The following is a 27,418-nucleotide window of genomic DNA, read 5'->3' on the forward strand; positions in this document are numbered from 1 at the left end:
CCGAAACCTGTCACATCTTGTCTGACCTCAACAGCTTTTGGGAACCTTGGTGCAAGTCTTCATGACCACATAACGCCTGCATTTTGCATACTTGCATGCAAAGCCACTGTCACGTAGACAACACTTCTGGGTTCTGTTGCCAGCTCATGGTCTAGTCTGGTCCCCTTCTAGCACAGTTATAGTGGTCTGTGTGCCTTGGTGGCTAAACCCTGGTATTTTTTGATAAATTTTATTTATTTGATATTTATTTGAGACAGAGAAAGAGAGAATGGACATGCAAGGGCCTCCAGCCACTGCAAATGAACTCCAGACACATACACCACCTTGTGCATCTGGCTAACATGGCTACTGGGAAATCAAACCTGGGTCCTTAGGCTTCACAGGCAAGAGTCTTAACTGCTAAGCCATCTCTCCAGCCCAGAAAAACACTTTTTTATGGTAGTCATTAACAAATCCTCTCAACAGCATTCTTCATTCAGTCTCTCTCCTTTCAAATGAATTTGCGTTTTTATGGGCTGTAACCTGCAGTGTGTGGGCTCTTGTCCTCAGGGTATCTGTGTTAGTGACTTTACTCATTGCTGTGACCAAAAAGCGGAAGGGCTTATTTCAGGGGCAGAGTCCATCACGACTGGGAAGGCACGGCAGCAGGACAGGGAAGATGGTTACATCCACAGTCAGGAAGAAGTGGACAAACAGGAAGTAAAGTCCAGCTATAAAACCTCAAGGCCCACCCCCAGTGACCCACTTCCTCCAGCAAGGCTCCACCTCCTAAAGATCCCACAACCTTCCCAAACAGTCTACCAGCTGGGGACCAAGTGTTCAAGCACATGGACCTATGGGAGATATTTCACCTTCAAACCTCAGTAGTACCCTTCTCCTTGTCCTTGTGCAAAGTGCAAGGTTCCTCCTTAGTCTTTAACAATTACAAGTGTTCTCTGCACCCTCCTTACTTGCAACTTCAAATTCACTGTCACTTGTTTCCTTACCAACCTGCATATTTTTCATTATTTTTCTCCTCCACTTGAAGCTCACTCTCATTGTGAACCTGGATAGAAGCAGTGAGCAGTAAAGCCACCATCTCAATGCTCTATTGTCTAGAAACTTCTACCAAACAATTAGTCCACTACTTTTTTTAATTAAATTTTTAGTTGTTTATTTAAGAGATCAGAGAGAGAAAGAGTCAGACAGAGCGCATGAGTATAGGCATGCCAGGGCCTCCTGCCGCTGCAAAGGAGCTTCAAATGCATACACCACTTTGTGCATCTGGCTTTATATGGGTACTGAGGAATCAAATCCTGGCCATCACACTTTCCAAACAAGCACCTTTAACCACTGAGTCACCTCTCTAGCCCTCCCCTCCCCAACCATTACTTTTTTAAATCAAAATTTAAAAACTTGGGCTGAAGAGATGTCTTAGCAGTTAAGGCACTTGCCTGTGAAGCCTAAGGACCCAGGTTCGATTCCCCAGAACCCATGTTAGCCAGATGCATAGAGTGGTGCATGCATAGAGCTCATTTGCAGTGACTGGAGGCTCTGGTGCACTCAATCTCTCTCCCCCCTCCGTCCACTCAAATAAATAAATATATAAAATATTTTTAAAACTTTATTTAACCAGGCATGGCAGTGCATGCTTTTAATCCCAGAATTTGGGAAGCAGAGGTAGGAGGATTGCGATGAATTCAAGGCCACCCTGAGACTACATAGTAAATTCACAGCTCAGCTGGGTTAGAGTGAGACCCTACCTCGAAAAAATAAAATAAAATAAACTTTGTTTAAAATTTACATAATCTTGGGGGCTGGAGAGATGGTTCAGTGGTTAAGGCACTTAGCTGCAAAGCCTAACAATCTGGGTTTCATTACCCAGTACACACGTAAAGCCAGATGCATAAAGTGGCACATGTAATCTGGAGTTCATCTGGAGGCCCTGGTGCACCCATATTCATTCTTTCTTTCTTTCTTTCTCCCTCCCTCCCTCCCTCCTTCTCTCTCCCCTTGCAAATAAATATTTTTTAAAAAAGAAAAAAATCTACATAATCTCTACCCACCACCCTCCTTTGTCCCCCGTGCCCAGCTGTGTTCACTGAAACCCCTCTTCTTTCCTGCTATTCCTCTTCCACTGCAGTGTCTTTTTCCTCCCTTCTCCGTCATCCATGATGACCTGTTGATAGGCCCAATGTTATACAGGTCTTGTTCAGGTAACAGCAGCCACTATGAAGTCATGAATACAACAACCTCTTTGTGTCTGGAACACATCATTCCAAAGCACTCCTCTCCATCCTTTGGCTCTTACATTCTTTCCACAGCCTCTTCTGCTATAGTCCCTAAGCCACTGGAAGATGTGACTGAGATGTCTCATTTAGTGCTGAACATTTACTTGTCCCTTCTTCTCAGCACTTGAAACTTGAAACTTGAGTTTGAGTCTTTCCAGCAGCCACTGTCATCTGAAAAGAGAAACTTCTCTAATCAAAGCAAGAGCAGCACTAATGTATGGGCATAAACATAAGTATTTAGAGAGCAATTTGATGGGCATACTATATCCATGTACCCAAGATGCAGTAGTAGCTCCCCTCAAGGCTTATGAACTTCCCAGCCATGGGCTTTCAACTAGACTTTCAGTGTCAGAGCATAAATTTCCTCCCATGGAGCAGGCCTCAAATCCAACCTGAGATCCAACAGACATGTCACTATTGTACTAGTGGGACATTTTGCCTGGCTGCCAGTTGGGTAACTTGCAAGGTCCACTGCTAGGTAAGACTGTTGATGACTTTTCTCCCCGCTCCCCTGCAGGCTACAAAGTATTTTCCAGTACTATGACTGCTAGTAAACAAGGAGGAGGCTTTCAGCTTAATTTTCAGCTTGATTTCTCAGTGTCCTACAACCTAAGTAAGCATTTGGTGTCTTAAGCAATGGTGTCTTACCATCTCATTCTGGTGGGCAACCAAGAACCTTGGCAATATATATTGTTTGGAGGGCTTAAGGCCCTCCCTGACCAACAACTCACTAGGTGGTATCCACTCCTGGCACTGAAACTTTTCAGTAACAACCTATGGTTTCTGAGCACATCATTATCTACCCCAAAGGGTACTTCTGCCCAAACTTTCTCCCTTTTAAACTTTTATGTATATATGTTTTTAAATGTTTATTTAGTTGAGAAAGAGAGAGAATGAGTGGCAAGTCAAGGCCAATTGTCATGCTTCAAATGAACTTCAGACTTACATACCATCTTGTGTGTCTGGCTTCATGTGGGTACTGGGCAATTGAACCTGGGCTGGCAAGCTTTGAAAGCAAATGATCTTTTTTAACTGCTGAAGAATTTTGTCTTTCTCTCTGAAGTACAAAATTATTCAATCAAACAAAAAAGATGATGAAGTGCTGGGGAGATGGCTTAGGATTAAGGTGCCTGCCTGCAAAGCCTAAGGTACCCTTGTAAGCCTAAGGTACCCATGCACATTGCAGTGGCTAGAGGCCCTGGCACGCCCATTCTCTCTCTCTCCTCCCCTACTTGAGAGGTCAAGTAAGTAAATTAAAATTAAAAAAAAAAAAAAAAGATGAACCGCATGCCGGAGGACCCCTGTGTCTGTGTCTTGCTTCAACAGTGTTTGGATGGAACAGATGCTGGGGCGTCCTCCTTTTTTTCCGCCCCCAAATTTCCAACTGCCTTCCAGTCTCTCCAGTTGCCACCTGCATGACCGTCTCCTAGCTGTCTGCCCTTTCCAGGACCATCCAGAACCTTCTAACTCCGTATTGCCGGGCCAGCCATGACCTCCCAGATTCGTCAGAGTTATTCTACTGAGGTGGAGGCTGCCATGCCATCAACCGCCTGGGCCACTTGCACCTGCGGGCCTCCTACATCTCCCTCTCTCTGGGCGACTGTTTCCCCCGGACCATGAGGCTCTGCGGGCTGGGCGGAGAAGCGCGAGGGCGCGGAGCGGCTACTCACGATGTAAACCCAGCGCCGGGTGCTCCTCCAGGACGTGCAGAAGCCTTCTCTTGGCCCTGGAGAAGAACCTGGACCAGGCTCTTTCGGCTCTTCATGCGCTGTCTACCTACACAGACCCCATCTGTGACTGCCTGGAGAACCACTTCTTGGATGAGGAGGTGAAGCTCATCAAGAAGATGGGAAGCAGGGCGTGGTGAGTGGCACACGCCTTTAATCCCAGCACTCAGGGCGCAGAGGTAGGAGGATCGCCATGAGTTCGAAGCCATCCTGAGATTATATAGTGAATTTCAGGTCAGCCTGGGCTAGAGTGAGACCCTACCTTGGAAAAAATAAAAAACCTAAAGCTCATGCCTATCATTCCAGCACTTGGGAAGCTTAAGTAGAAGGACCACCATGAGTTCAAGGCCAGCCTTAGCTACAGAGAGAGTTCCAAGTCAGTCTGGGGTAGAGTGAGATCCAAAAAGCAAAAGCTGAGCAGTGGTACATGCATGCCTTGAATCCAAGCAGAGGTAAGAGGATCACTGAGTTCGAGGCCACCCTGAGACTACATACTGAAAGTCAGGTCAGCCTGGGCTAGAGTGAAACCCTACCTGGGGGGGGGGGGAATGTAGCCAGGCATGGTTGCTCACACCTTTAATCTCAGCACGTGGGAGGCACAGATAGGAGGCTCGCCATGAGTTCGAGGCCACCCAGAGATTACTTAGTGAGCTCTGGGTCAGGCTAGGCTACAGCTAGACCTTACCTCCCTACCTCAAAAAAGGAGGAGGAAGGGGAAGGGGAGGAGGAGGAGAAGGAGGACCACCTGACCAATCTGCGCAGACTGGCGAGCCCTCAGCCAAATCTGGGCGAGCATTCGCCTTGAAGTGCGACTAGATAGATACTGCCCAGCCTTCCAGGGGACTCCTGCTCTGCCTTAACCACCCTCAGGACCTCTTCCACCCCAACCTCTTCAGCCACTGGTCAGCTTTGTAACTGCCCAGATCCCCTCCCAAGCCTTGGACCAAAGGAAATATCTTGTGCACCAACTCAAAAAAAAAAAAAAAAGAAAGGAGCTAGCCGGGGGTGGTGGCGCACGCCTTTAATCTCAGCATTTGGGAGGCAGAGGAATGAAAATACCTTACTGAGGACTGGAGAGATGGCTTAGTGGCTTAAGGTGCTTGCAGGCAAAGCCTAACAACCTGGGTTTGGGGCTGTCTGGAGTTCATTTGCAGCAGCTAGAGGCCCTAGCATGCCCATTCTCTTTTCTTTCTGCTAGCAAATAATTTAAAAATATTTTTAAAATGCTAAACAGGGCTGGAGATGGCTTAGCAGTTAAGGTGTTTGTCTGCAAAGCCAAAGGATCCCGGTTTGATTCTCCAGTACCCACATGAGTCAGATGCACAGGGGAGCCGCTTGCATCTGGAGTTTGTTTGCAGTGGCTACAGGCCCTGGCATGCCCATTCTCTCTCTGTCTCTTTCTCTCAAATAAATAATAAGTAAAAAATATATATTTTTAAAAAGACAATAAAAAAGATGCTGAACACTCTTACCACACCTTACAGCAATCATGCAGTTTACCAAAAGGTGTCAAAAACCTGTGTCCACACAAAACCTTGCACACAGATTTTATAACAGTTTAATTTATAGTTGCCAAAACTTGGATGCAACTAAGATGTCTATGATGGTTAATCTTTAATGTCAGCTTGACTAGATTTAGAGTCACCATAGAAACATACCTCTGTGTATATCTATGAGGCTATATCCAGAAAGGTTTAACTAAAAAAGAAAAACCTACTCTGAATCTGAGTGGTACCATCCCACGGCCTGGGGTTTCCCACTATTGATACAATGTGTCCAGACACCTTATCTTCCTGCTGCCACATCATGATGGACTGAAACTCAGACTTTTAATTTATTATTGTTATTATTATTTGGTGTTTTGAGGAATTCACTATATGGTCTCAGGATGGCCTTGAACTCAGGGCAATCCTCCTACTGCTGCCTCCCAAGTGCTGGGATTAAAGGTGTTTTGTTTTGTTTTTGTTTTTTTGGTTTTTCGAAGTAGTATCTCACTCTAGCTCAGGCTGACCTGGAATTCACTGTGAGTTTCAGGGTGGCCTTCAACTCATGCAATCCTCCTACCTCTGTCTCCCAAGGGCTGGGATTAAAGGCATGCACCACCATGCCCAACTGCAACTCAAACTTTAAGCCAAAATAAACCCTTTCTCCCTTAAGCTGCCAGGTGTTTTGCCATAGCAACCAGAAAAAAATACAATGTCTTTCAATATGTGATCATACTATGGTATACCCAGACAGTGGAACATTCTATTTTGCCAAAAAGAAATGAGCAACTGAGCCAGGAAAAGACATGGAGGAAGCCAGGTGTGGTGGCACATACCTTTAATCTCAGCACTCTGGTGGCAGAGGTAGGAGGATCGCTGTGAGTTTGAGGCCACCCTGAGACTACATAGTGAATTCCTGGTCAGCCTGAGCTAGAGTGAGACCCTACCTGGAAAAAAAGAAAAGACATGGAGGAAACTTAAATGCATATTAGGAAGTGAAAGGAACCAGTCTTTAAAGGTACATGACTTTACTCCCAACACTCAGGAGGCAGAGGTAAGAGGATCGCTCTGAGTTGGAGGCCATCCTGGGACTACAGAGTGAGTTTCAGGTTAGCCTGGGCTAGAGTGTGATCCTACCTAAAAAGAAAGAGAGAGAAAGAGAGAGAGAGAGAGGGAGGAACCAATTCGAAAAGGCTATATAAATATGATTCCAAATATGACATTCCAGAAAAGATAAACAATGAAAAGATCAGTGGCTGCTGGGATTGGGAAGGAATGAATAGGTTAAGCACCAAGGACTTTTAAGACAGTGAAACTATTCTGTGTGACATTGTAATGGTTAATACATGTTGTTATACATTTGTCAAGATCTGCAGAGTATACATCAAGAGTGAACCCTAGGTGGGAATGCAATCTGGTCCAGCCATTGTGGAAAACAGAGTGGAGGTTCCTAAAACAGCTAAAGATTGATCTACCATATGACCCAGCTATAGCACTCCTAGGCATATATCCAAAGGACTCATCTCATTTCCTTAGAAGTACATGCTCAACCATGTTTATTGCTGCTCAATCTATAATAGCTGGGAAATGGAACCAGCCTAGATGTCCCTCAACAGATGAGTGGATAATGAAGATGTGGCACATTTATACAATGGAGTTCTACTCAGCAGTAAAGAAAAATAAAGTTATGAAATTTGCAGAAAAATGGATGGACCTGGAAAGTATTATACTAAGTGAGGTAACGCAGGCCCAGAAAGCCAAGCGCCACATGTTCTCCCTCATATGTGGATCCTAGCTACAGATGATTGGGCTTCTGCGTGAGAAGGAAAATACTTAGTAGCAGAGGCCAGTAAGGTAAAAAGGAGACATAAAGGGTAGAGAAAGGAAGGGAAGAGGATACTTAATAGGTTGATATTGTATATATGTAATTACAATGATTGTAATGGGGAGGTAATATGATGGAGAATGGAATTTCAAATGGGAAAGTGTGGGGGTGGGGAGGGAGGGAATTACCATGGGATATATTTTATAGTCATGGAAAATGTTAATAAAAATTTTTAATTAAAAAAAATAAAGAGTGAACCCTAGGGCTGGAGAGATGGCTTAGTGGTTAAGATGCTTGCCTGCAAAGCCTAAGGACCCAGGTTCAATTCTCCAGGTCCCATGTAAACCACATGCACAAGCCATATCATCTGGAGTTCATCTGCCGTGGCTAGAGGCCCTGGTGTGCCCGTTCTCTCTATCTGCCTCTTTCTCTTGTAAATAAATAAATAATAAAATATTTTTTTTTAAAGAGTGAGCCCTAACATAAGCTATGAACATTGAGCTCTCATGACACATCAATATGGGTTCATCATTTGTAACGAATGGGCTTCTCTGGTGTGGGATGTTGACAGTTAGGGAAGCTATATGTATGTATGAGGCAAGGAGTACTTGAGAACTTGATGTTCTAAAAAAGAAAAAAAGGGGAGAGTGAAACCCTACCTTGATAAACCAAAAAAAAAAAAAAAAAAGGCGGGGGAGCTGGGGGATAGGCAGATGGCTGAGTGGGTATGCACAAGCATGAAGGCCTGATTTCAACCCCTGGCACCTTCACAGAAAAGCTGGCTGAACATGACTAAGCACACCTATGGAGTCCTATGGAGGGTATAGACAGAAGAATCCCTGGAGGTCTCTGGTCAGCCAGTCTGACTGAAAATGCAACTCCAGGTTCAGTGAGACTCTGTAGCAGGTCAGTGAGGGATTCTGTCTCAAGGAAACAACACAGAAGAGCAACAGGGGGGGACACCTGACATTCTCCTCCGGCCTCTGTACATGGGGCCCAACATCTCTGCACACACATGGACATACTCTACACATACATACACAAACCACACATGTTGCACATATGCAAAAAGGAAGGAAAAAGAGGACTGCAGATGAAGGGATGGGAGCTGCTGATCAAGGGCACCAAGTCATGCATGATTAGTAAGGTCTGGAGATCTAACACAACCATGTGATAATATTGTTGTATTGTACTCTTGAAATTTGTTAAGAGGGTCAACCTTAAGGGTTCTCACCCCATACACACTGAAAAGTGAGGTGATGTGTATGTTAACTAGCTTGATTGTGGTGAATACTTTACAATGTATATATCAAATTATCAAGTTGAGCACCTTAAATATACACAATTTCTTTCTTTTTTTTTTTTTCCTTTTTCGAGGTAGGGTCTCACTCTGGTCCAGGCTGACCTGGAATTAACTCTGTAGTCTCAGGGTGGCCTTGAACTCACGGCGATCCTCCTACCTCTGCCTCCCGAGTGCTGGGATTAAAGGCATGTGCCACCACGCCCGGCAATATACACAATTTCTATAATGGTAGACCATAGCTCGGGAAGGGGAAAACAAAATTAAAAAACTAGTTGCAGTACATTGACACTTTCAGCTAAATAAAAGGGATATAGTGTTATCTCTGGAAAATGAAACTATTAAGTAGTTAAAATATGTAAATTTTTAAGAAAGTATTTGACAGAGGGGAGAGAGAGAGAGAGAGAGAGGAGGGTGGGAGGGAGGAGGGAAGAAGGGAGAGAAAGGATACACCAGGGTCTCCTTCCACAACAAATGAACGACAGATGGGTATGCCACTTTGTGCATCTAGCTTTAAGTATTGGGGAATCAAACTTGTGCCACCAAGATTTGCAAGCTGTCTTTAACCACTGAGCCAAAAAGATGTAACTTTTGTTTTTATTTATTTATTTGAGAGCGACAGAAAGAGAAAGAGGGAGAGGGAGAGAGGGAGGGAGGGAAGGAGGGAGGGAGGGAGAGAGAGAGAATGGGTGTGCTAGGGCCTCTAGCCACTGCAAACGAACTCCAGATGCATGTGCCACCTTGTGCATCTGGATTACATGGGTCCTGGGGAATCGAGCCTCGAACTTAAGTTCTTAGGCTTCAAGGGCAAACGCTTAACCGCTAAGCCATCTCTCCGGCCCAAGATGTAACTTTTTAAAAAGCGTAATTTTATTTAAAAAAAATTTTTTTATTGTCAAGGAGAGAGAGAATGAGACAATGAGAATAGGAGTGCCAGGGCCTATAGTCGCTGTAAACAAACTCCAGATACATGCGATACTTGTTGCATCTGGCTTTACATGGGTATTGAGGAACCAAATCCTGTCCCTTAAGCTTTGCAGGCAAATGCCTTAACCGCTGAGCCATCTCTCCAGGCCAAAACATGTAACATTTTAAAGCCAAGTTTTTTATATTTTGGAAGGAGAAATGGACTGTAATTCACAACCCCACTCAGACTCGAATAGTCCAGTTCAGGTTAAGAGATATCTTGGGAAGTAGTCAAGGGACCTTCCAAATGAGGGGGTAGACTAAGGAACAGACTTTCCAGAGAGTCCCAACCACCGCAGCTCGGAGGCTTATGGGAAATGTAGTCCTGACGGCGGTTCACCACCGCGCAGAGAACTCTGGGTGCGGCGGGCGCCTCTTCTGACTGCGCATACGCGAGGCTGCCAGCGCGCCGACCGCCGCCCTTCCCCCACCTGCAGCCGCGAGCGGGTCACAGGCCCCCCCCTCCCCTTCGCGCCGTCCCGCTCCGTGCTCGGGCTGGCTCGGAGCCACGAGTGGGAGGCTGACCCCTCCAGGTACGAGGGGACGCTGTGAAGCAGCGCTGCGCGGCCTGGGGCCGAGGGACAGGTGATGAGCAGTGGGCTCGTGCCTGGGCTGCGGGGCGGGAACCCAAACTTGCCCGACCGGCCGGTGGCGGCGGCGACCCCCGAGGGCGTGTGGGGCTCTTCTGGGAGCTGGCCCGGGGGTCCGGCCGGCCGGTCGCACTGGCCCGGGCAGGAACGGCGGCGGAGGGCGCGGCCCCCGAGGCTCGGTTCTTCTCTTTGTCAGAAGATGCGCCTGCGGCGGGCGTCGTGGGGCTCGGGCCCGCGGGAGCGAGTCGGGAAGCCCGGCGAGCACGCGCCGGGCCCGCCCTGCGGGGAGTGGGTCGGGTCGGAGCGGAGCTGCGCACCTGGCCACGCCCCTCATGCTGCCGCCCGCCAGGTCCCTGGCCTAGCCGCGTGCAGGGAGCTGGAGCGTCTCCGAAGCGCCGAAGATGCCCGCCGGGACCTCTGTTGTCTTTCCGGAGTGTTTTCAGTTACACGGTCACCTGATTTCGCATCTGCGCGGTGGCGTCCCCAAGGGTATCTCAGCATGAACCGAAGGGAAACCAGGCCCAGACAGGAAAGATGACTTGCACCAGACATACATAGGGAGCAGTGTTTATTTATTCATTTATTTATTTTTCCATTTGACTTTCATTTGCCCACTGGTAGTTTTTGATGTGCACAGGTCTAGCGTGGTTTGTTTTCCCTAGGCAAGATCTCACCCTAGTCCAGGTGGACCTGGAACCCACTTTGTAGCCCTAGCAGGCCTTGAACTCGGGTCGATTCTCCTAACTCAACCACACCTGGCTTTAAATTTTTGTTTATTTGCACGTGTGTGTTCGTGTGCCAGGGTCATTTGCCACTGCAAACAAATGCCTGACTGGTTTTATATGGGCGACCTGGGTATTGAACCCTGACCTGTAGTGGGCTTTGCTAGCAAATGCCTTTAACTTCTGAGCTATCTCTCCAGCCCCATGCAAGCGCTTTGAATGTTTCTATGCTTGAATTTGATGCTCTTTCCTTGTAGCCAGAACCTTTCACAACTTTGAGACTATAGGAGAGCTCTCAGATGAGCTTGAGGTGTAACTTGGTAATAGCACATATGGCTAGTTTGTAAATAGATGCTGGTTTGTTAATGTCTCTCTAGGAGACGTTACTTTATTCCAAATACTGACCTATCATGATGGCTAGTATTTTACCTGGCTCAGCTGTGTAGGCTGCCAATTTAGTGGCTTTACCTGCCTACTTGTTCCCTGGCTGGTTAAAGAGTTGTCTTTTCCCTGGGCATAGCAGCTCCTCACACCTTTAGTTCCAGCAGTTGGGAAGCTGAGGTAGGAGGATCGCTGTGAATTTGCAGCCAGCCTGGGGCTGTATAGCGAGTTCCAGGTCAGCCTGGGCTAGAGTGAGATCCTGCCTCTAAACAACAGCAGCAAAATAAATAAATAAAAGAAAAGAAAGTTAGAAAGAGTTGTCTTTTTAATGACTTTTGTTCTTAGTAACCCTCCTTTCCAAATGGCTCTATGGGCATGTAGTACCAAAGACCATTACCTAAAGTCAGTATAAACATTTACCTTGTCCAAGATGCAGAGCAGTTAAGTTCAGCATTTTGGGATATTAGGTGTGCTGGAAGGACCTTGGTCTCTAATTTCAACAGAGTTTATACTGTGGCATAGCCTTCCAACCCCCCACCCCTTCCCCCAAAATTTTTTTTTCTGTTGTAAGGAGAAGGGTGCCAGAAATTATGTCGTGGTGGATTCTGTAGGTAAGGCTAGACATGTCTGATAACTGGTCCTGGTAAACTGAATTAATCCTTTGCTGCCTAGCCATTGAAGTTCCCTTATCACCAGAACAGCTTGAAGCTGAACAGCTTGTACCTGATGAAGGCGTTGAATCTCCAAAGGCTGTCCTAACTTAACTTTGATGCTTCCTTAGCCAGAAGGGCTGTCACTGTTAATCTCAACCAACTAGGATAGCAGTTCCAACTGGCAGAACATTCCTAGTTTTGGGGTTAAGATTCCCAAAGCAATTCTCTGTTTTTGGAGCACATACATTTGGGGGCCCTAATGTAGGGCCTGGCTTTACTTGGTCAGGTGTACCTGTTAACAACTCTTAAACCAGAAAAGGGGCTTCCTTTTGTCTCCCTTTAGAGTGTTACAGAGCAGTTTTGGCAATAATCCAAGATAGGGGACCCAAATTTTACAGAAACCTGCTGTAATTAATAGTTAATACTTACTGTCAACTTGACAGGATTGAAAATCACTTAGGAGACATTTCTGGGCATGTCTGTAAGGGAGTTTCTTTCTTTTTTTTTCCAAGGTAGAGTCTCACTCTATCCCAGGCTGACCTGGAATTCGCTCTGTATTCTCAGGGTGGCCTCAAACTCGTAGCAATCCTCCTACCTCTGCCTTCGGAGTGCTGGAATTAAAGGCGTGCGCCACCATACCCAGCTGTAAGGGAGTTTCTATACCAGGTTAATTGAGGTGGAAAGACCCTTACTAACTATGGGCAGCACCATTTCATGGACTGGGGCCCAGAACTGAATAAAAATGAAAGAGCTAGCTGAGTACCAGCATTCACCCTTCTCTGTTTCCTAAGCTCAGACTCACCACTTCTGTCTGTCGCCATGCCTTTTATGGTGTGCTGTCAAACTGTGAGCCAAAATAAACCCTTCTGTCATGGACAGGAAAAGTAACTCATACCCTCACCATTCCCAGAAGCGCTGAGGCTATCTCTCAGTGTGAAGAGGCCAGTGAGGTGCCTGCTTTCTGCCCACTAGCATTTGTGTTCGTACAAAACCTGGAGTGTACTTGTAGCAAGGGAGTCCGGGCCTTGCAGGAGGAGACTTTGTAACCGCTAATGTTAACATTTCTTAATGTTTGCTTCTTCTCAGTCTTGGGTTCTTTTGCTTTACTCCAGATCGAAATTCCAGAAAGACTAGTGATTTCCAAATGAGGCTTTACTGGGACTTATGCTTGAGCATGAGGAACACAATGCAAAGGATAGGGTCTTTGGCATGCTCTCTGAAAAAGCACTCAGTTAAGCTTGTCTAGTTTGACATGTGGCTCATGTAGATGTACTAATGACTGTCAGGTACAGTGTACGGTTTAGGATTTCTGCATGAGCAGCAGTTTTGTTTTTTTTGAGACAGTCTCACTAGCCCAGGCTGTCCTGGAAATGAGTCACCATACCCAGCTTGCATGGGATTCTTTTTGCTTTTGTCTCCAGGTCTTCTTCTTCTTCTTTTGTTTTTGCTTAAATGTGAGAGGGACACCCTGTCACAACACCAGGAAGGTCTCTTTGCAAGCTTTGAAGGAAGCAGGTGTTAGGAATAGGATCATAGGATGCATATCCTATAGAAACCTGGTTAAAGAGAAAACATGGGGCTGGTGAGATGGCTTAGTGGTAAGGCGTTAGCCTGCAAAGCCAAAGAACCCCAGTTCGATTCATTCCCCAGGACCCATGTGAGCCAGATGCACAAGAGGATGCATGCACCTGGAGTTTGTTTGCAGTGTCTGGAGGCCCTAGTGCACCCATTTTCTCTCTCTCTCTGCCACTCTCTCAAGTAAATAAATAAGTAAAAATTTAAAAATAAGAAAACATGGTTAAGAAGTGCAGCTTTATTGTCTCAGACACCTTTTTATATTAGGTCTCCCTGTATTCCTTGCCATTTATCTCAGTCTTCTTGTCACTTTATTTTTGTAAAAGAAATTTTCTTTTTTTAAAAAAATATTTTTAAATTTATTTAAGAAAGAGAGAGAGAGAGAATGGGTGTGCCAGGGCCTCTGGCCATTGCAAATGAACTCCAGATGCATGCACCACTTTGTGCATCTGGCTTATGTGGGTCCTGGGGAATCGAACCTGGGTCTTTTGGCTTTGCAGGCAAGTGCCTTAACCACAGAGTCTTCTCTCCAGCCCTCTTTTTCTTTTTTTTAAACAGGGTCTCACTTAAGCCCAGGGTGATCTAGAATTCTTTAGTGCCAGGCTGGCCTTGAACTCATAACAGTCCTACTTCAGCATTCCAAGTGCTGGGACTAAAGACATACACCAGTACATCTGGCTGTAAAAGAAATTTTCTCAACCTTATATTTTCTTTTTCTTTCCTTTTTTTCCTTTCCCCAGAGGTAGGGTGTCTGCCTGCCTGCCTGTCTCTCTCTCCCCCCTCCTCTCTCTCTCTCTCTCTCTGACCCAGGGTTGCCTTGAACTCACAGGGATCCTCCTACCTCTGCCTTTCCAGTGCTGGGATTAAAGTTGTGTGCCACCTCACCCAGCTATTTTTAATTTTTATTTATTTATTTATTTGCAAGCAGAGAGAATGGGCACGCCAGGGTCTCTAGCCACTGCAAATAAACTCCTAATGCATGCACCACTTTGTGCATTTGGCTTTACATGGATACTGGGGAATCAAACCCAGGTCATTGGTCTTTGCAGGCAAGTGCTGTAACTGCTAAACCATTACTCCAGCCCCTCAACTTATTTATTTATTTATTAATATTTATTTTATTCATTTGAGTGAGAGAGAGAGAGAGAATATGATGGGCACACCAGGACCTTCAGTCATTGTAAATGAACTCCAGACGCATGCGCCCCCTTGTGCATCTGTCTTACATGGGTCTGGGGAATCAAACCTAGGTCTTTTGGCTTCACAGCAAATGTCTTAACTGCTAAGCCATCTCTCCAGCCCTTAGCTTTATTTAATTTTTTTCCATCTTATTTATTTATTTTGGTTTTTCGAGGTAGGGTCTCACTCTGGTCCAGGCTGACCTGGAATTAACTTTGTCATCTCAGGGTGGCCTTGAACTCATGGCGATCCTCCCACCTCTGCCTCCCAAGTGCTGGGATTAGGCATGCGCCACCACGCCCGGCTCATCTTTTTTATTAACAACTTCCATAATTGTTAATATCCCATGGTAATGCCCTTCCTCACCCCACTTTCCCCTTGAAACTCAACACTCCATCATATCCCCTCCCCCTCTCAATCAGTCTCTTTTATTTTGATGTCATGATCTTTTCTTCCTAATACGATGATCTTGTGTAGGTAGTGTCAGGCACTGTGAAGTCATGGATATCCAGGCCATTTTGTGTCTGGAGGAGCATGTTGTAAGGAGTCCCACCCTTCCTTTGGCTTTTCCATTCTTTCCATCACCTATTCTGCAATGTACCCTGAGCCGTGGAAGGTGTGATGGAGATATTGCAGCCCTGAGCACTCCTGTCACTTCTTCCCAGCACCATGATGCCTTCTGAGTCATCCCAAGGTCACTGCCATCTGGAAAGAAAAGGTTCTCTACCAAAAGTGAGAGTAGGATTAATATAAGGGTATCAACATTCAAGAAGTGCTTACTGGGCAGTTTGATGAGCATAGTATATACATTTAGCCAGACAGCAGCAATTACACCCCTAGGGCTCATGACTACCCCTGTTGTAGGTTTCCAGTATCAGGGATGTATTCCCTCCCATGCAGCAGGCCTCCAGTCCAATTAGAGGACAGTTGATTTACACCATGAGAGACGAGTCTCTATTGCACCCGTTGGCTCATTAAAGAGCAGCTCCCTAATATCTGCAGCATTTATAGGAATGTGTCCTGGAATATTCTAGATGTTGGCAATTTGTGTTCCTTGTTTGTTTTGGGTTTTAGACAGGGTCTCGCTATGTAGCCCAGGCAGGCTTGAACTTGAACTGCCTTAGCCTTCCAAGTGCTGGGATAACAGGGTGGGCCATCACATCCAGTTTCCTCCCTACCCTTGGCCAGTTAGGTTAGAGGCTTATCAGTATTGGTCTTTTCACATACAAACTTTTGGTTTCTTGCATTTCTCTATTGCTCCCCCCCACCCCAAGATAAGATTTCACTCTGGTCCAGGCTGACCTGGAATTCACTATGTAGTCTCAGGGTGGCCTTGAACTCACAGCAGTTCTCCTATCTCTGCCTCCCGAGTGCTGGGATTAAAGGCCACCACGCCCCCGCAAGTTTTTTGCTCCCCCTCCATTGTTCTAGGGAATTAAACAAGGGCCCCCTGCATGCTCTGCACTTTACAATGGAGTAGTAGTTCATCATTATGGCTAGTCATGACAGTGGGAGCATGTGCTGTTACTCATTTCATGGCAGCCAGGAAGCAGAAAGAGGGAAGGGGCTGGTGACAACACATCTTTTTCCTGACCATGTTCCCAGTACCTATTAACTGGAAAGAAGCCCCCCCCCCCTTCTTCTTTCTACCACTTCCCAATAATGTCATCATATTGTGAATCATCACAGGATTAATCAGTCCACTGAGGAGAGCAAAGCCCTCATGGTCCACTCACCTCCAGGTAATGGATCTGGCTAAGCCTTCAACACGAGTCTTCCATATCCAAACCCAACCACCGAACTATACCACCAGCCCTTTTCTAGGCTTTTTTTTTTTTTTTGAAGTAGGGTCTCGCTCTGGCTCAGGCTGACCTGGAATTCACTATGTAGTCTCAGGGTGGCTTCGAACTCATGGTGATACTCCTACCTCTGCCTCCCAACTGCTGGGATTAAAAGCGTGCATCACCACACCCGGCTTTCTAGGCATTTTGATTTGATTTAATTACTTGTAGTTTCTATCTCTGCTGACATTGCTGATTTGTTTGTTTATATTGTCTCCTTTTTCATTAAAGCCTTTAGTGTGTGAATCATAAATGTTTCACGTTCCTTATCTGATGATTTCAGTGGTAGAGGGCTCTGTTGTGTTGTCTCCTGGTGGTGGTTGTCTTAGTCCTGCCCTTTCTATCCAAGGTAGGGTCTCCTTCTAGCACAGGTTGACCTGGAAGTCACTATGTAATATCAGCTGGCCTGAGAACTCACAGCGATCCGCCTACCCTCTGCCTCCTGAGTGCTGGGATTAAAGGTGTGTGCCACCACACCCAACTCAGTCTTGCTTTTTTGGGTGTCTCATGTTTAAGGAGACTGTTATGTTTCTTTTTGCTCCCTCTGAAGAGGCAAAGGGAGTAATACTTTCCCAGGTGATGTGTAGGAATTTCTAAACAAGACATTTTAAGATTACAAGGCATCTCAGATCTCAGTAACATACCTTCCTTTTTTTTTATTCCAGCTTTGTATTTGTACTACTTTGCTTTTACTTCAAAACTTCAGAAAATGATTAAGTCCCAGGTGAGTTATTTGTTTATTCTCCACTTTGTTTTTCATTGCAATTGTGGACATTTATATGGATCTACAAAATGAAGTAGAAACGTATGACTGATTTAGACTCAAGGAAAACATAGTAAGCTAATAATGCCAGCTGTTAAAAAGTAAATTGAACTACGTGTCTTGCATTGGTTATGAGTAGCACCCGTTCCTTTGTTCTCTACTTGAGGTCTGAACCTGATTCATATAGCATTCTTTAGTATTAGCATAGGGCATTATTATATATATTCTGTGTCTTCAATGAGGTTAGGTTGGTGCTAAGTAACTCAGTAACGTATGTGGGTATGTATTTAATTCCCGCCCCCCATCTAACAGGTGTATTGTCATTACTGTTTTGAGTAGCTTTCCAGAGTTCATTTCTACAAATTTATGTGGGTACAAATAACAAATAGAAGAACACATATGAATCAGGTTATTGCTTACATGTGTTTTTGTTTGTTTTTTTACAGGTAGGGTCTCACTCTAGTTCAGGCTGACCTGTAATTCACTATATAGTCTCAGGGTGGCCTTGAACTCATGGTAATCCTCCACCTCTGCCTCCCAAGTGCTGGGATCAAAGGCATGCGCCACCACACTCAGTTTACATGAACTTTTTATTATTTTTATTTTATTTATTTTAGAGAGAGAGAGAGAATGGGTACACCAGGGCCTTCAGCTGCTGCAGATGAACTCCAGAAACGTGTGACCTTTTGCATCTGGCTTACATGGGTCCTGGGGAATCAATATTGGGTCCTTTGGTTTTGTAGGCAAGTACCTTAACTGCGAAGCCATCCCTCTAGCCCTTTGTGTGCTATTTAAAAACCTATACTTTTTTGGTTTTTGATTTTTGAAGTAGGGTTTACCTCTAGTCCAGGCTGACCTGGAATTCACTGTGTAGTCTCAAGGTGGCCTCAAACTCTTGGTGATCCTCCTGCCTCTGCCTCCTGAGTACTGGGATTAAAGGCATGTACCACCACGCCCAGCTTGATCTTTTTTTTTTAATTATTTATTTGAGAGAGAAAAATAGAATGGGCACTCCAGGGTCTTGAGCCACTGCAAACGAACACATGTATCACCTTATGCACCTGGCTTACGTGGGTACTGGGGAATTGAACCTGGGTACTCAGGCTTCTCAGGCAAGCACTGTAACTGCTAAGCCATTTCTCCAGCCCCTGACTTCACTTTAAATATAAATATATATATGTCTATACATACATACATACATACATACATACATACACACACATATATATATATATACACATACATACATACATACATACATACATACATACATACATACATATATAATTTGTTTATTTGAGAGAAAGAGAATAGGCACACCAGGGCCTCTAGCCACTGCAAATGAACTCCAGCCACAGGTGCCTTCTTGTGCATCTAGCTTTACATGGGTACTGGGGAATCGAACCTAGGTCCTTTGGCTTTGCAGGCAAGTACCTTAACTGTTAAGCCATCTCTGCAGCTCTGACTTCACTTTTTGGTTTATAGAAAAACTGAGTAGCGCTGGTTATGGTGGCACACACCAGTAAGAAATTACTAAAGAAGTAGAGGCAAGAGGGTCAGAAGAATTGAATGTAAAATACAGAGAGATCCCATATTTCCCTTCACCCCCACCACTCATCCCTTCCTTTGTATTTCTTTCCTTTTTTTTTGGGGGGGGTAGGGTTTCATTGTAGTGCAGGCTGACCTGGAACTCACTATGTAGTCTCAGGGTGGCCTTGGACTCATGGCGATACTCCTACCTCTGCCTCCTGAGTGCTGGGATTAAAGGCATGTGCTACCATGCCCGGCTCCCTTTGTTTTTCTGTGACATGGTCTTTGCTATGTTGTCCAGGCTGGCTGTGAATTTATACTCTTCCTTCAGCCTCTAACTGCTGTGATTGCAGTCATGTAATACCAGGTCTGGCTCCTCCGTTGTGCCATGGTACATTTGTTATACTTGATAAGCCTGTATTAATACTTTTAAGTTCTTAATTTATTTACCTTAGTGTTTGCTCTTTGTGTTGGACACTGTGGGTTTTGACAAAAGAATAGTAACATGTATCTACCATTAAAGAATCCTTCAGATGACTTTACTCCCAAGATTCCTTTGTGCTCTGCCTCTTCATTCTTCCCTTCCTCTCCCAAAGCCTCTGGCCAACTGCTGACCTTTTCATTATATTATCTCCCTAGTTTGGTCTTTTCCAGAATCATATAGATGGGCTCATGTAGTAGATTACCTTTTCAGGTTGGTTTCCTTCTGTTAAAGAACTAAGGTTCTTCCATGCTTTTTTTAATTTCTTTTTTTATTTGAGAAAGAGGATAGGCAGACAAGGGCCTTCAGCCACTGTAAACGAACTCCAGGTGTGTGCGCCCCCTTGTGCACATGTGCCACACTGGGCACTTGTCTCTCTGTGCATCTGGCTTATGTAGGACCTGGAGATTCGAACATGAGTTCTTAGGCTTTGCAGGCAAGTGCCTTAACTGCTAAGCCATCTCTACAGCCCTAGCCTTTTCTTTTAAGGTAGTGTCTCATGTAGCCCGCCTTGCCTTGAACCTGTTATGTAGCTAAGCATGATGTTGAACTCCTGATCCTCCTCCCTCCATCTCTTAAGTGCTGGGATTCCAGGTGTGTGCTGCCATGTTTTGTTTCTGTGGTGCCGGGGATTGAACTCTGTGTGCTAGACCAACTCTGCAACCCAGATCTCAGGTCCTTCATTTTTACCACTCAGTGTTGTGTCTGCATGATCCACCTATTGAAGGACATCTTGGTGACGTCCCTACTTTGGCAGTTAAAGTGCAGGGTTTGGTACGAGCATACTTTACAACTCATTTGAATGATATCAAGGACCATGGTTGCTGGACCATACAGTAAAAATAATTTTTTTGTTTTTCGAGGTATGGTCTCACTCTAGCCCAGGCTGACCTGGAATTCATTATGTAGTCTCAGAGTGGCCTTGAACTCACAGTGATCCTCCCACTTCTGTCTCTCAAGTGCTGGGATTAAAGGCATGTGCCACAATGCCTGGATCTTAAAAATATTTTTTTAAATGTCTTATTAGTTTTCATTTTTATTTATTTATTTGAGAGCGACAGACAGAGAGAGAAAGAGAGAGAGAGAGAATGGGCACTGTAGGGCCTCCAGCCACTGCAGATGAACTCCAGACGTGTGTGCCCCCTTGTGCATCTGGCTAACGTGGCTCCTGGAGCCTCAAACTGGGGTCCTTAGGCTTCACAGGCAAGCGCTTAACCGCTAAGCCATCTCTCTAGCCCAACCAACTATTTTTTAATAGTTCAGGATCCTAGTCCATGGAAGGGTGCCACCCTATCTTAATTAATCTAATCAAGATAATCTCTCATAGACCAGCACAGAGGCTAGCCTAATCTATATAATCTTTCACAGATGACTCTAGGTTCTGACTAGCATTCTGGATAAGGGTGTGTGTTTTGCTTTTTTGTGAGGTAGGGTCTTACTCTAGCCCAGGCTGACCTGGATTCACTATATAGTGTCAGGGTGGCCTCAAACTCATGGTGATCCTGCTACTTTTGCCTCCCAAGTGCTGGGATTAAAGGCATGCATCACCACGCCTGGCTTAGGATTTAGCCATTTTAATAAGTGTTTAGCAATATCTTTTATTTATTTACTTATTTTTAAATATATTTTATTTATTTATTTGAGAGAGAAGTGAGGGAGAGAATGGGCATGCCAGGGCCTCCAGCCACTGCAAATGAACCCCAGATGCATGTACCCCCCTGTGCATCTAGCTTATGTGGGTCCTGGGGAATTGAACTTGGGTCCTTTGGCTTTGCAGGCAAGTGCCTTAACCGCTAAGTCATCTCCCCAGCCCCTGTATTCCTTCTTATAAAGTGCTCAATTAAGAGCTCAAGTTCTTTGAGATCTACAGGCTTTCTGCCATCATCCAGGATGCAGAAGGTCTTCCTGTTCTGTCTTGAGCTTCAGTGATAAAGTTCCCAAATTCTATATGCCTTTGGATTTTTTCCCCCTTTGTCCCTAAAGGACACAAAGTGTCACCGAAAAAAAAAAAAAAAAAAGTTATTGGCTAAAGTGGGTGCATGGTTGTCTCTGAGTGCCACATTTTTACCTCTTGTTAATTTGCAAGCTGCTCAAAACTTTCACAGGTTAGACGGCACAAGCAAACTCAGGAGGAACTCAAATTGCAATGGCTATTTTCGGGACTGGAGAGGAAAGAGTAGAAGCTAAGGCACCAGTGTAACCATTGCTTCTAGGGGCCTCAACGAAGGCAGTGGAAGCAGGGATAAGAGGGCAGGTGGGTGGACAGTTGTTTAGAACTACCCACCTTGGTGTCCAGTTTGAATACCTGGGTAGATGGTTACCTTGCCCTGTAGTATCCCCCTTCACAGAAGGTGACCATTTGGGGTTTTATACCAAGTGCTAATGTCAGAAAAAGTCACATAGCAATAAAATTGACAAAGAATGAAAAGCAAGTGACATAGTACTTTGATTAACTAACTCTAGGTCCTAAGTATAGGGAATTTTCTTTCCATGCTAAGGTAAAATATAAAATGTGGATTTATAGTCTGAGGTAAATGTTTGGTGGAATTTATGTTTATTAATATCTGTTCTGACATTCATGTACTTGGGAACTCACACTACCAAAACAACAATATTATGGCTCCCACACATAATGATTTTGCTTAATTTGGAGAAGGAATAATATGTCATTTATTTCACATGGAAAACACCAGTGCTCCAGATACAGAGCAGTGCCAATATAAGGAGAAAATTACAAGTTCCCCATAATTGCTTGCCAGTCCTGTGAAGGATGATGGGCCCATCCACCAGGGAACTGTGATGGCTGGCAGAAACACAAATGCACAGAAAGGCTCTGTGCTTTGAAGAGTCAAGTGACAGCATAATTCAAGCATATCAGGAAAAATATAAAGATAGGGACGGTTTGGCATTAAACCACTCCATAATATATACTCAAAATGTTCAAGAATTACTGTTGTAGATCTTATTCTTTTGTTGTTGTTGTTTTCTATCCTTCCCCGAAGTAGACATCTTCCTGCAGAGGTACCCCTTCTTTTCTTTCTTTCTTGACAACTTCCATAATTGTAAGCAATATCCCATGGTGATGCCCTCCCTCCCCCCACTTTCCCCTTTGAAACTCTATTCTCCATTATATACCCTTCCCCTCTCAATCAGTCTCTCTTTTATTTATTTTTATTTTGGTTTTGGTTTTGGTTTTGGTTTTCCAAGGTAGGGTCTGACTATAGCTCAGGCTGACCTGGAATTCACTATGTAGTTTCAGGGTGTCCTCAAACTCACGGGACTCCTCCTACCTATGCCTCCCAAATGCTGGGATTAAAGGCATGCAGCACCACGCTCGGCTTAGTCTCTGTTTTATTTTAATATCATGATCGTTTCCTCTTATTATGATGGTCCTGTGTAGGTAGTGTCAGGCACTGTGAGGTCATAGATATCTAGGCCATTTTGTGTCTGGAAGAGCAAGGAGTCCTACCCTTCCTTTGGCTCTTACATTTTTTTCTGCCACCTGTTCTGCAATAGACCCTGAGCCTTGGAAGGTGTGATAGAGATATTGCAGTGCTGAGCACTCCTTTGTCTCTTCTCAGCACCATGGTGCCTTCTGAGTCATTCTAAACTCACTGCCATCTGAAAAGAGAAGGTTCTCTAACCAACAGTAAGAGTAGCATTAATATATGGGTATGAACATTAAGAGAAGTGCTTACTGGGCCATTTAATAAGCATAGTATATACATTTAGCCATCACCAGCAGACGTTACACCCCTAGAGCTCATGACCCCTGTTGTAGGTTTTCAGTTTCAGGGATGTATTACCTCCCATGGAGTGGGCCTCCAGTTCAATTAGAGGGCAATTGGTTTCCCCATAACAGACTTCCCACTATTGCACCTGTTGACTCATTTGGCCTGGCTGGCCAAATATAAGGCTTGCACTGTCCACTGTTGAGTATCTCCACTGGTGATTTCTTTCTGTCCCATTGAACTGCATGCAGCATGGCTTTTTCCAGCTTTCTGTCAGCTGGTCTACATGGAGGAGTTTTTCAGCTCAGTTCCAGCAGGGTTTCTCAGTGACCTTGCAGCTCAGGTATGTGGAGTCTTCAGCAATAGGGTCTTACCATCTATTTCTGGTTGGAAACCAAGGGGCTTGGCAATGGCCTATAATGTTTTGGGGGTATCAGGGACCTCTCACCCCTGGCACTAAAAAATTTCTAGTAACAATCTATGGCTCTTGTGTGTTCCATTGTCCAAAAAAGTAGGTTTCATATGATTTATTTATATGCTCTTAGATTTTGATTAGCCCTTCCTCCACCTTACCTTTACTCCATAACTTCCCCTGACCTCACTTAGGCCTTTTAACCCCATTAATCTATTCTTCTACTTATGTATATACAATACCATACTATTAAGTCCCCCCTCCCTCCCGTTATATCTCCTTTCTAGCTTACTGGCCTCTGCTACTGAGTTTTATTCCTGCTCACATAGAAGTCCAATTTTGTTGACATTAAAAAAATTATTAATTTTTTCTCATTTTATTTATTTATTTATTTATTTATTTATTTATTTATTTATTTGAGAGCGACAGACACAGAGAGAAAGACAGATAGAGGGAGAGAGAGGGAATGGGCGCGCCGGGGCTTCCAGCCTCTGCAAACGAACTCCAGACGTGTGCGCCCCCTTGTGCATCTGGCTAACGTGGGACCTGGGAAACCGTGCCTCGAACCGGGGTCCTTAGGCTTCACAGGCAAGCACTTAACTGCTAAGCCATCTCTCCAGCCCTTTATTTATTTGAGATAGAGTGAATATATGGGCCAGGGCCTTCAGCCACTGCAAACAAACTTCAGATGCATGGACACCTTGGGCATTTGGCTTACATGTGTACTGGGGAATTGAACCTAGGTCCTTAGGCTTTGCAGACTAACCACTAAGTCATCTCCAGCCCTAGGTTGACTTTTGTTTTCTTGTTGTTGTTGTTGTTGTTGTTTTCGAGGTAGGGTCTCACTCTAGCCTAGGCTAACCTAGAATTCACTATATGGTCTCAGGCTGGCCTTGAACTCAGTGATCCTTTTGCCTTTGCCTCCCAAGTGCTGGGATTAAAGGTGTGTGCCACCACACCTGGTTGCTTATGTTGACTTTTTAAAAAATACTTTTGTTTATTTGCAAGCAATGAAAGAGAAAGAGAAGACACATGCCAGAGTTTCTCGCCACTGCAAATGAACTCCAAATGTGTGTGCCCCTCTGCATCTGGCTTTATGTGGGTACAGGGGAATTGAACCTGGGTCTTTATGCTTTGCAGGCAAGTGCCTTAACTGCTGAGCCATTCTTCCAGCCCTTGTGCTGACATTTTTGTTTAAAGCTTTGTCTGTTCCATATGTACCACTGATCAATATAAAATTCAGTTTGGGCCTGGAGAGATGGCTCAGTGGTTAAGGTGTCTGCCTGTGTGGTCTAATGACCTGTTTGATTCCCCAGTACCCAAATAAAGCCAGATAAAGGTGGCATATGCATCTGGAGTTTATTTTCACTGACTACAGGCCCTGGTATGTTCATTCTCTCTCTCCTCTCTCTGCTTACAAATAAACAAGTGATAATAAAGTTCAGTTTTGAAAAACTGTAACTGGAATTACTGCTTGTATAGTTTGCTTCTCATTGCTGGGACAAAACTCCCAAACAAAAGGAGCTGAGTGGGACAGGGTTTGTTTGGACTTACAGTCTAGAGGAATAGATTCATCATAGTAAGGAAAGGATGGTAGAGCAGAGTCTGGAAACTGAATCTTGCCAAAGCAGTTGGCAGGAAGCAGCAAGAGTGAGCAGAGCTGTGACAAGGGGTTAGCTGGTCTGTAACACCCCAAAGCCTACTTCTAGGAGCACGTGTCCTCCAGCAAGGCTCTACCTCTCAAATTGCCACCTGCTGTGGACCAAGCATTCAAAACGCATGAGGCGGGGCCCTAGGGGTCTCACACACTGCAGTTGTGGGAGCTGCAGGTGGAGCGCACTCCACTGCTATTCTCCTCCGGCAGCTGTGGAGCATGGTCAGGGGCTGCAGGGTGATCCCAGACCTTTACTGAGCTTCTGAAATACTTCAGCCATGAGTAAAAGATCCATAGAAGAGCTGGTAGAAATTGAGATTGATGGAACTGAGAAGCTGGAGCACACAGAGGAAAGTTCTGTGCACCCCAGCTGAGTGTGTAAGTCAGGCCGTAGACATCAGTGAACCCATGAACAATTTAAAGAAATTGCTAGAACCAACACTTCATAACACTTCATTGTTCTTTGGATGCTCGTGAACTTTGTCTGCAAGATAGCCAGCTGGATCCAGAGCAAAGCTTGTTTGACCAGGGAGTAAAAACAGATGGGACTGTACAGCTTAGTATACAGGTCATTTCTTACCAAAGAATTGAGCCAAAGGTAAACATTCTTGAAATTGTGAAGACTGGCTAGAGAGATGGCTTAGCAGTTGAGCGCTTGCCTGTGAGGCCTGGGGACCCCGGTTCGAGGCTTGATTCCCCAGGACACATGTAACCCAGGTGTGCAGGGAGGCACATGCATCTGGAGTTTGTTTGTGGTGGCTGGAGGCCCTGGCGTGCCCATTCTCTCTCTGTCTGTCGCTCTCAAATAGAAAAAAAAATTTAAAAAAAAAAATTGTGTGAAGCCTGCAGAAACTGTTGAAGTGATCCAGACGCCCACCATGGTAAAGCGCCCCCTTGTGCATCTGGCTAACATGGGTCCTGGGGAATTGAGCCTCTAAGTGTGGTCCTTAGGCTTCACAGGCAAGCGCTTAACGGCTAAGCCATCTCTCCAGCCCTTGAGAGGCATTTAATTGTAGTAAACCAGCTATTGCAAAATTCCAGAATTATCTGGTTTTCCCTGTCAGAGATTTAAAAAACTGAAAAAGTATACTTCAATTAAAAAAAATAAAAGTTTGGGCCGGGCGTGGTGGCGCACACCTTTAATCCCAGCACTCGGGAGGCAGAGGTAGGAGGATCGCCGTGAGTTCAAGGCCACCCTGAGACTACAGAGTTAATTCCAGGTCAGCCTGGACCAGAGTGAGACCCTACCTCGAAAAACCAAAAAAAAATAAATAAATAAAAGTTTGGTTTAGTTTGATGTAACTTTCTTTGTTTAAAAAATAAGCCAGCGTGGTGGTGCACACCTTTAATCCCAGCACTTGGGAGGCAAAAGTAGGAGGATTGCCATGAGTTCAAGGCCATCCTGAGACTACATAGTGAATTCCAGGTCAGCCTGGACTAGAGTGAGACTACCTAGAAAAACCAAAAAAAGTAAATAAAAAATAGGTGGAGCTGGAAGGCTCCCCAGGTGGGCACGTGCTCCTCCCCTCCCCTCCCCTTCCTCTGTCCTCCCTTCCTCCTTTGCTGCTGCCTGGTGAGGGTGGTATCACCCCTTCCCCCTCCACAGCCTGCACTGTGCCCTCAGCCCCCTTCCCTCAGATGAGACTAGAGCCGAGGCCTGCAGTCTGGAGATGCTGCAGGACCCGCGGCCCAGAGCGTCAGATTGGTGAACCCTTCTAAGAAGTCTGCGATTTAAAAAACATGGCCTACGAGCCGGGTGTGGTGCTGCACACCTTTAATCCCAGCACTCAGGAGGCAGAGGTAGGAGGATCGCCATGAGTTCAAAGCCATCTGAGACTACATAGTGAATTCCAGGTCAGCCTGGGCTAGAGTGAGACCCTACCTCAGGGAAAAAAAAAAGGCCTACAATAAAACTAGCCGACAAAAGGTGGGAAACAGAATAGAAATGAATGGGAAGGGGGAGTATTTCCTGAAGTGAAAAGGATTTACAGACGCTGATAGTACTTGGGAACCAGAACAACATTTAGATTGTCCAGAGCTAGTTGAAGCATTTCTTTTTAAAAAATATTATTTACTTATTTATTTCAGAGTGAGAAAGAGGCAGAGAGAGAGAGATGGGGGGAGAATGGGTGCACCAGGGCCACTGCAAATGGACTCCAGACGCATGCGCCCCCTTGTGCATCTGGCTTACCTGGGACCTGAGGAATTGAACCTGAGTCCTTTGGCTTTACAGGCAAATGCCTTAATCACCAAGCCATTTCTCCAGCCCAGTTGAAGCATTTCTCAAGAGGCTGGTAAAGAAAAAGATGGAACAAAAAGAAAATCTTTATCTGA

At 45.1% G+C, this 27,418-nt stretch overlaps 1 protein-coding gene and 1 pseudogene across 2 annotated transcripts in view; both read left to right on the forward strand.

Moving 5' to 3' along the window:
• The first annotated feature begins 3,758 nt into the window (after nucleotides 1–3,758).
• On the forward strand, nucleotides 3,759–10,124 carry LOC123458620 (annotated as a pseudogene).
• Zfp1 (ZFP1 zinc finger protein) overlaps nucleotides 9,967–27,418 on the forward strand; it is a 28,904-nt gene continuing 11,452 nt past the window's right edge. The window contains exons 1-2 of one of the 2 annotated variants that reach the window (XM_045157974.1): nucleotides 9,967–10,105; nucleotides 17,179–17,237. In XM_045157974.1, the coding sequence (XP_045013909.1) occupies nucleotides 17,223–17,237 (15 nt within the window). In that variant the 5' untranslated portion in view covers nucleotides 9,967–10,105; nucleotides 17,179–17,222. The remainder of the gene's footprint in view (nucleotides 10,106–17,178; nucleotides 17,238–27,418) is intronic. The other variant, XM_045157979.1, reaches the window with a different exon arrangement.

Source organism: Jaculus jaculus, chromosome 1 (assembly GCF_020740685.1).
Source record: "Jaculus jaculus isolate mJacJac1 chromosome 1, mJacJac1.mat.Y.cur, whole genome shotgun sequence".
NCBI lineage: Eukaryota > Metazoa > Chordata > Mammalia > Rodentia > Dipodidae > Jaculus > Jaculus jaculus.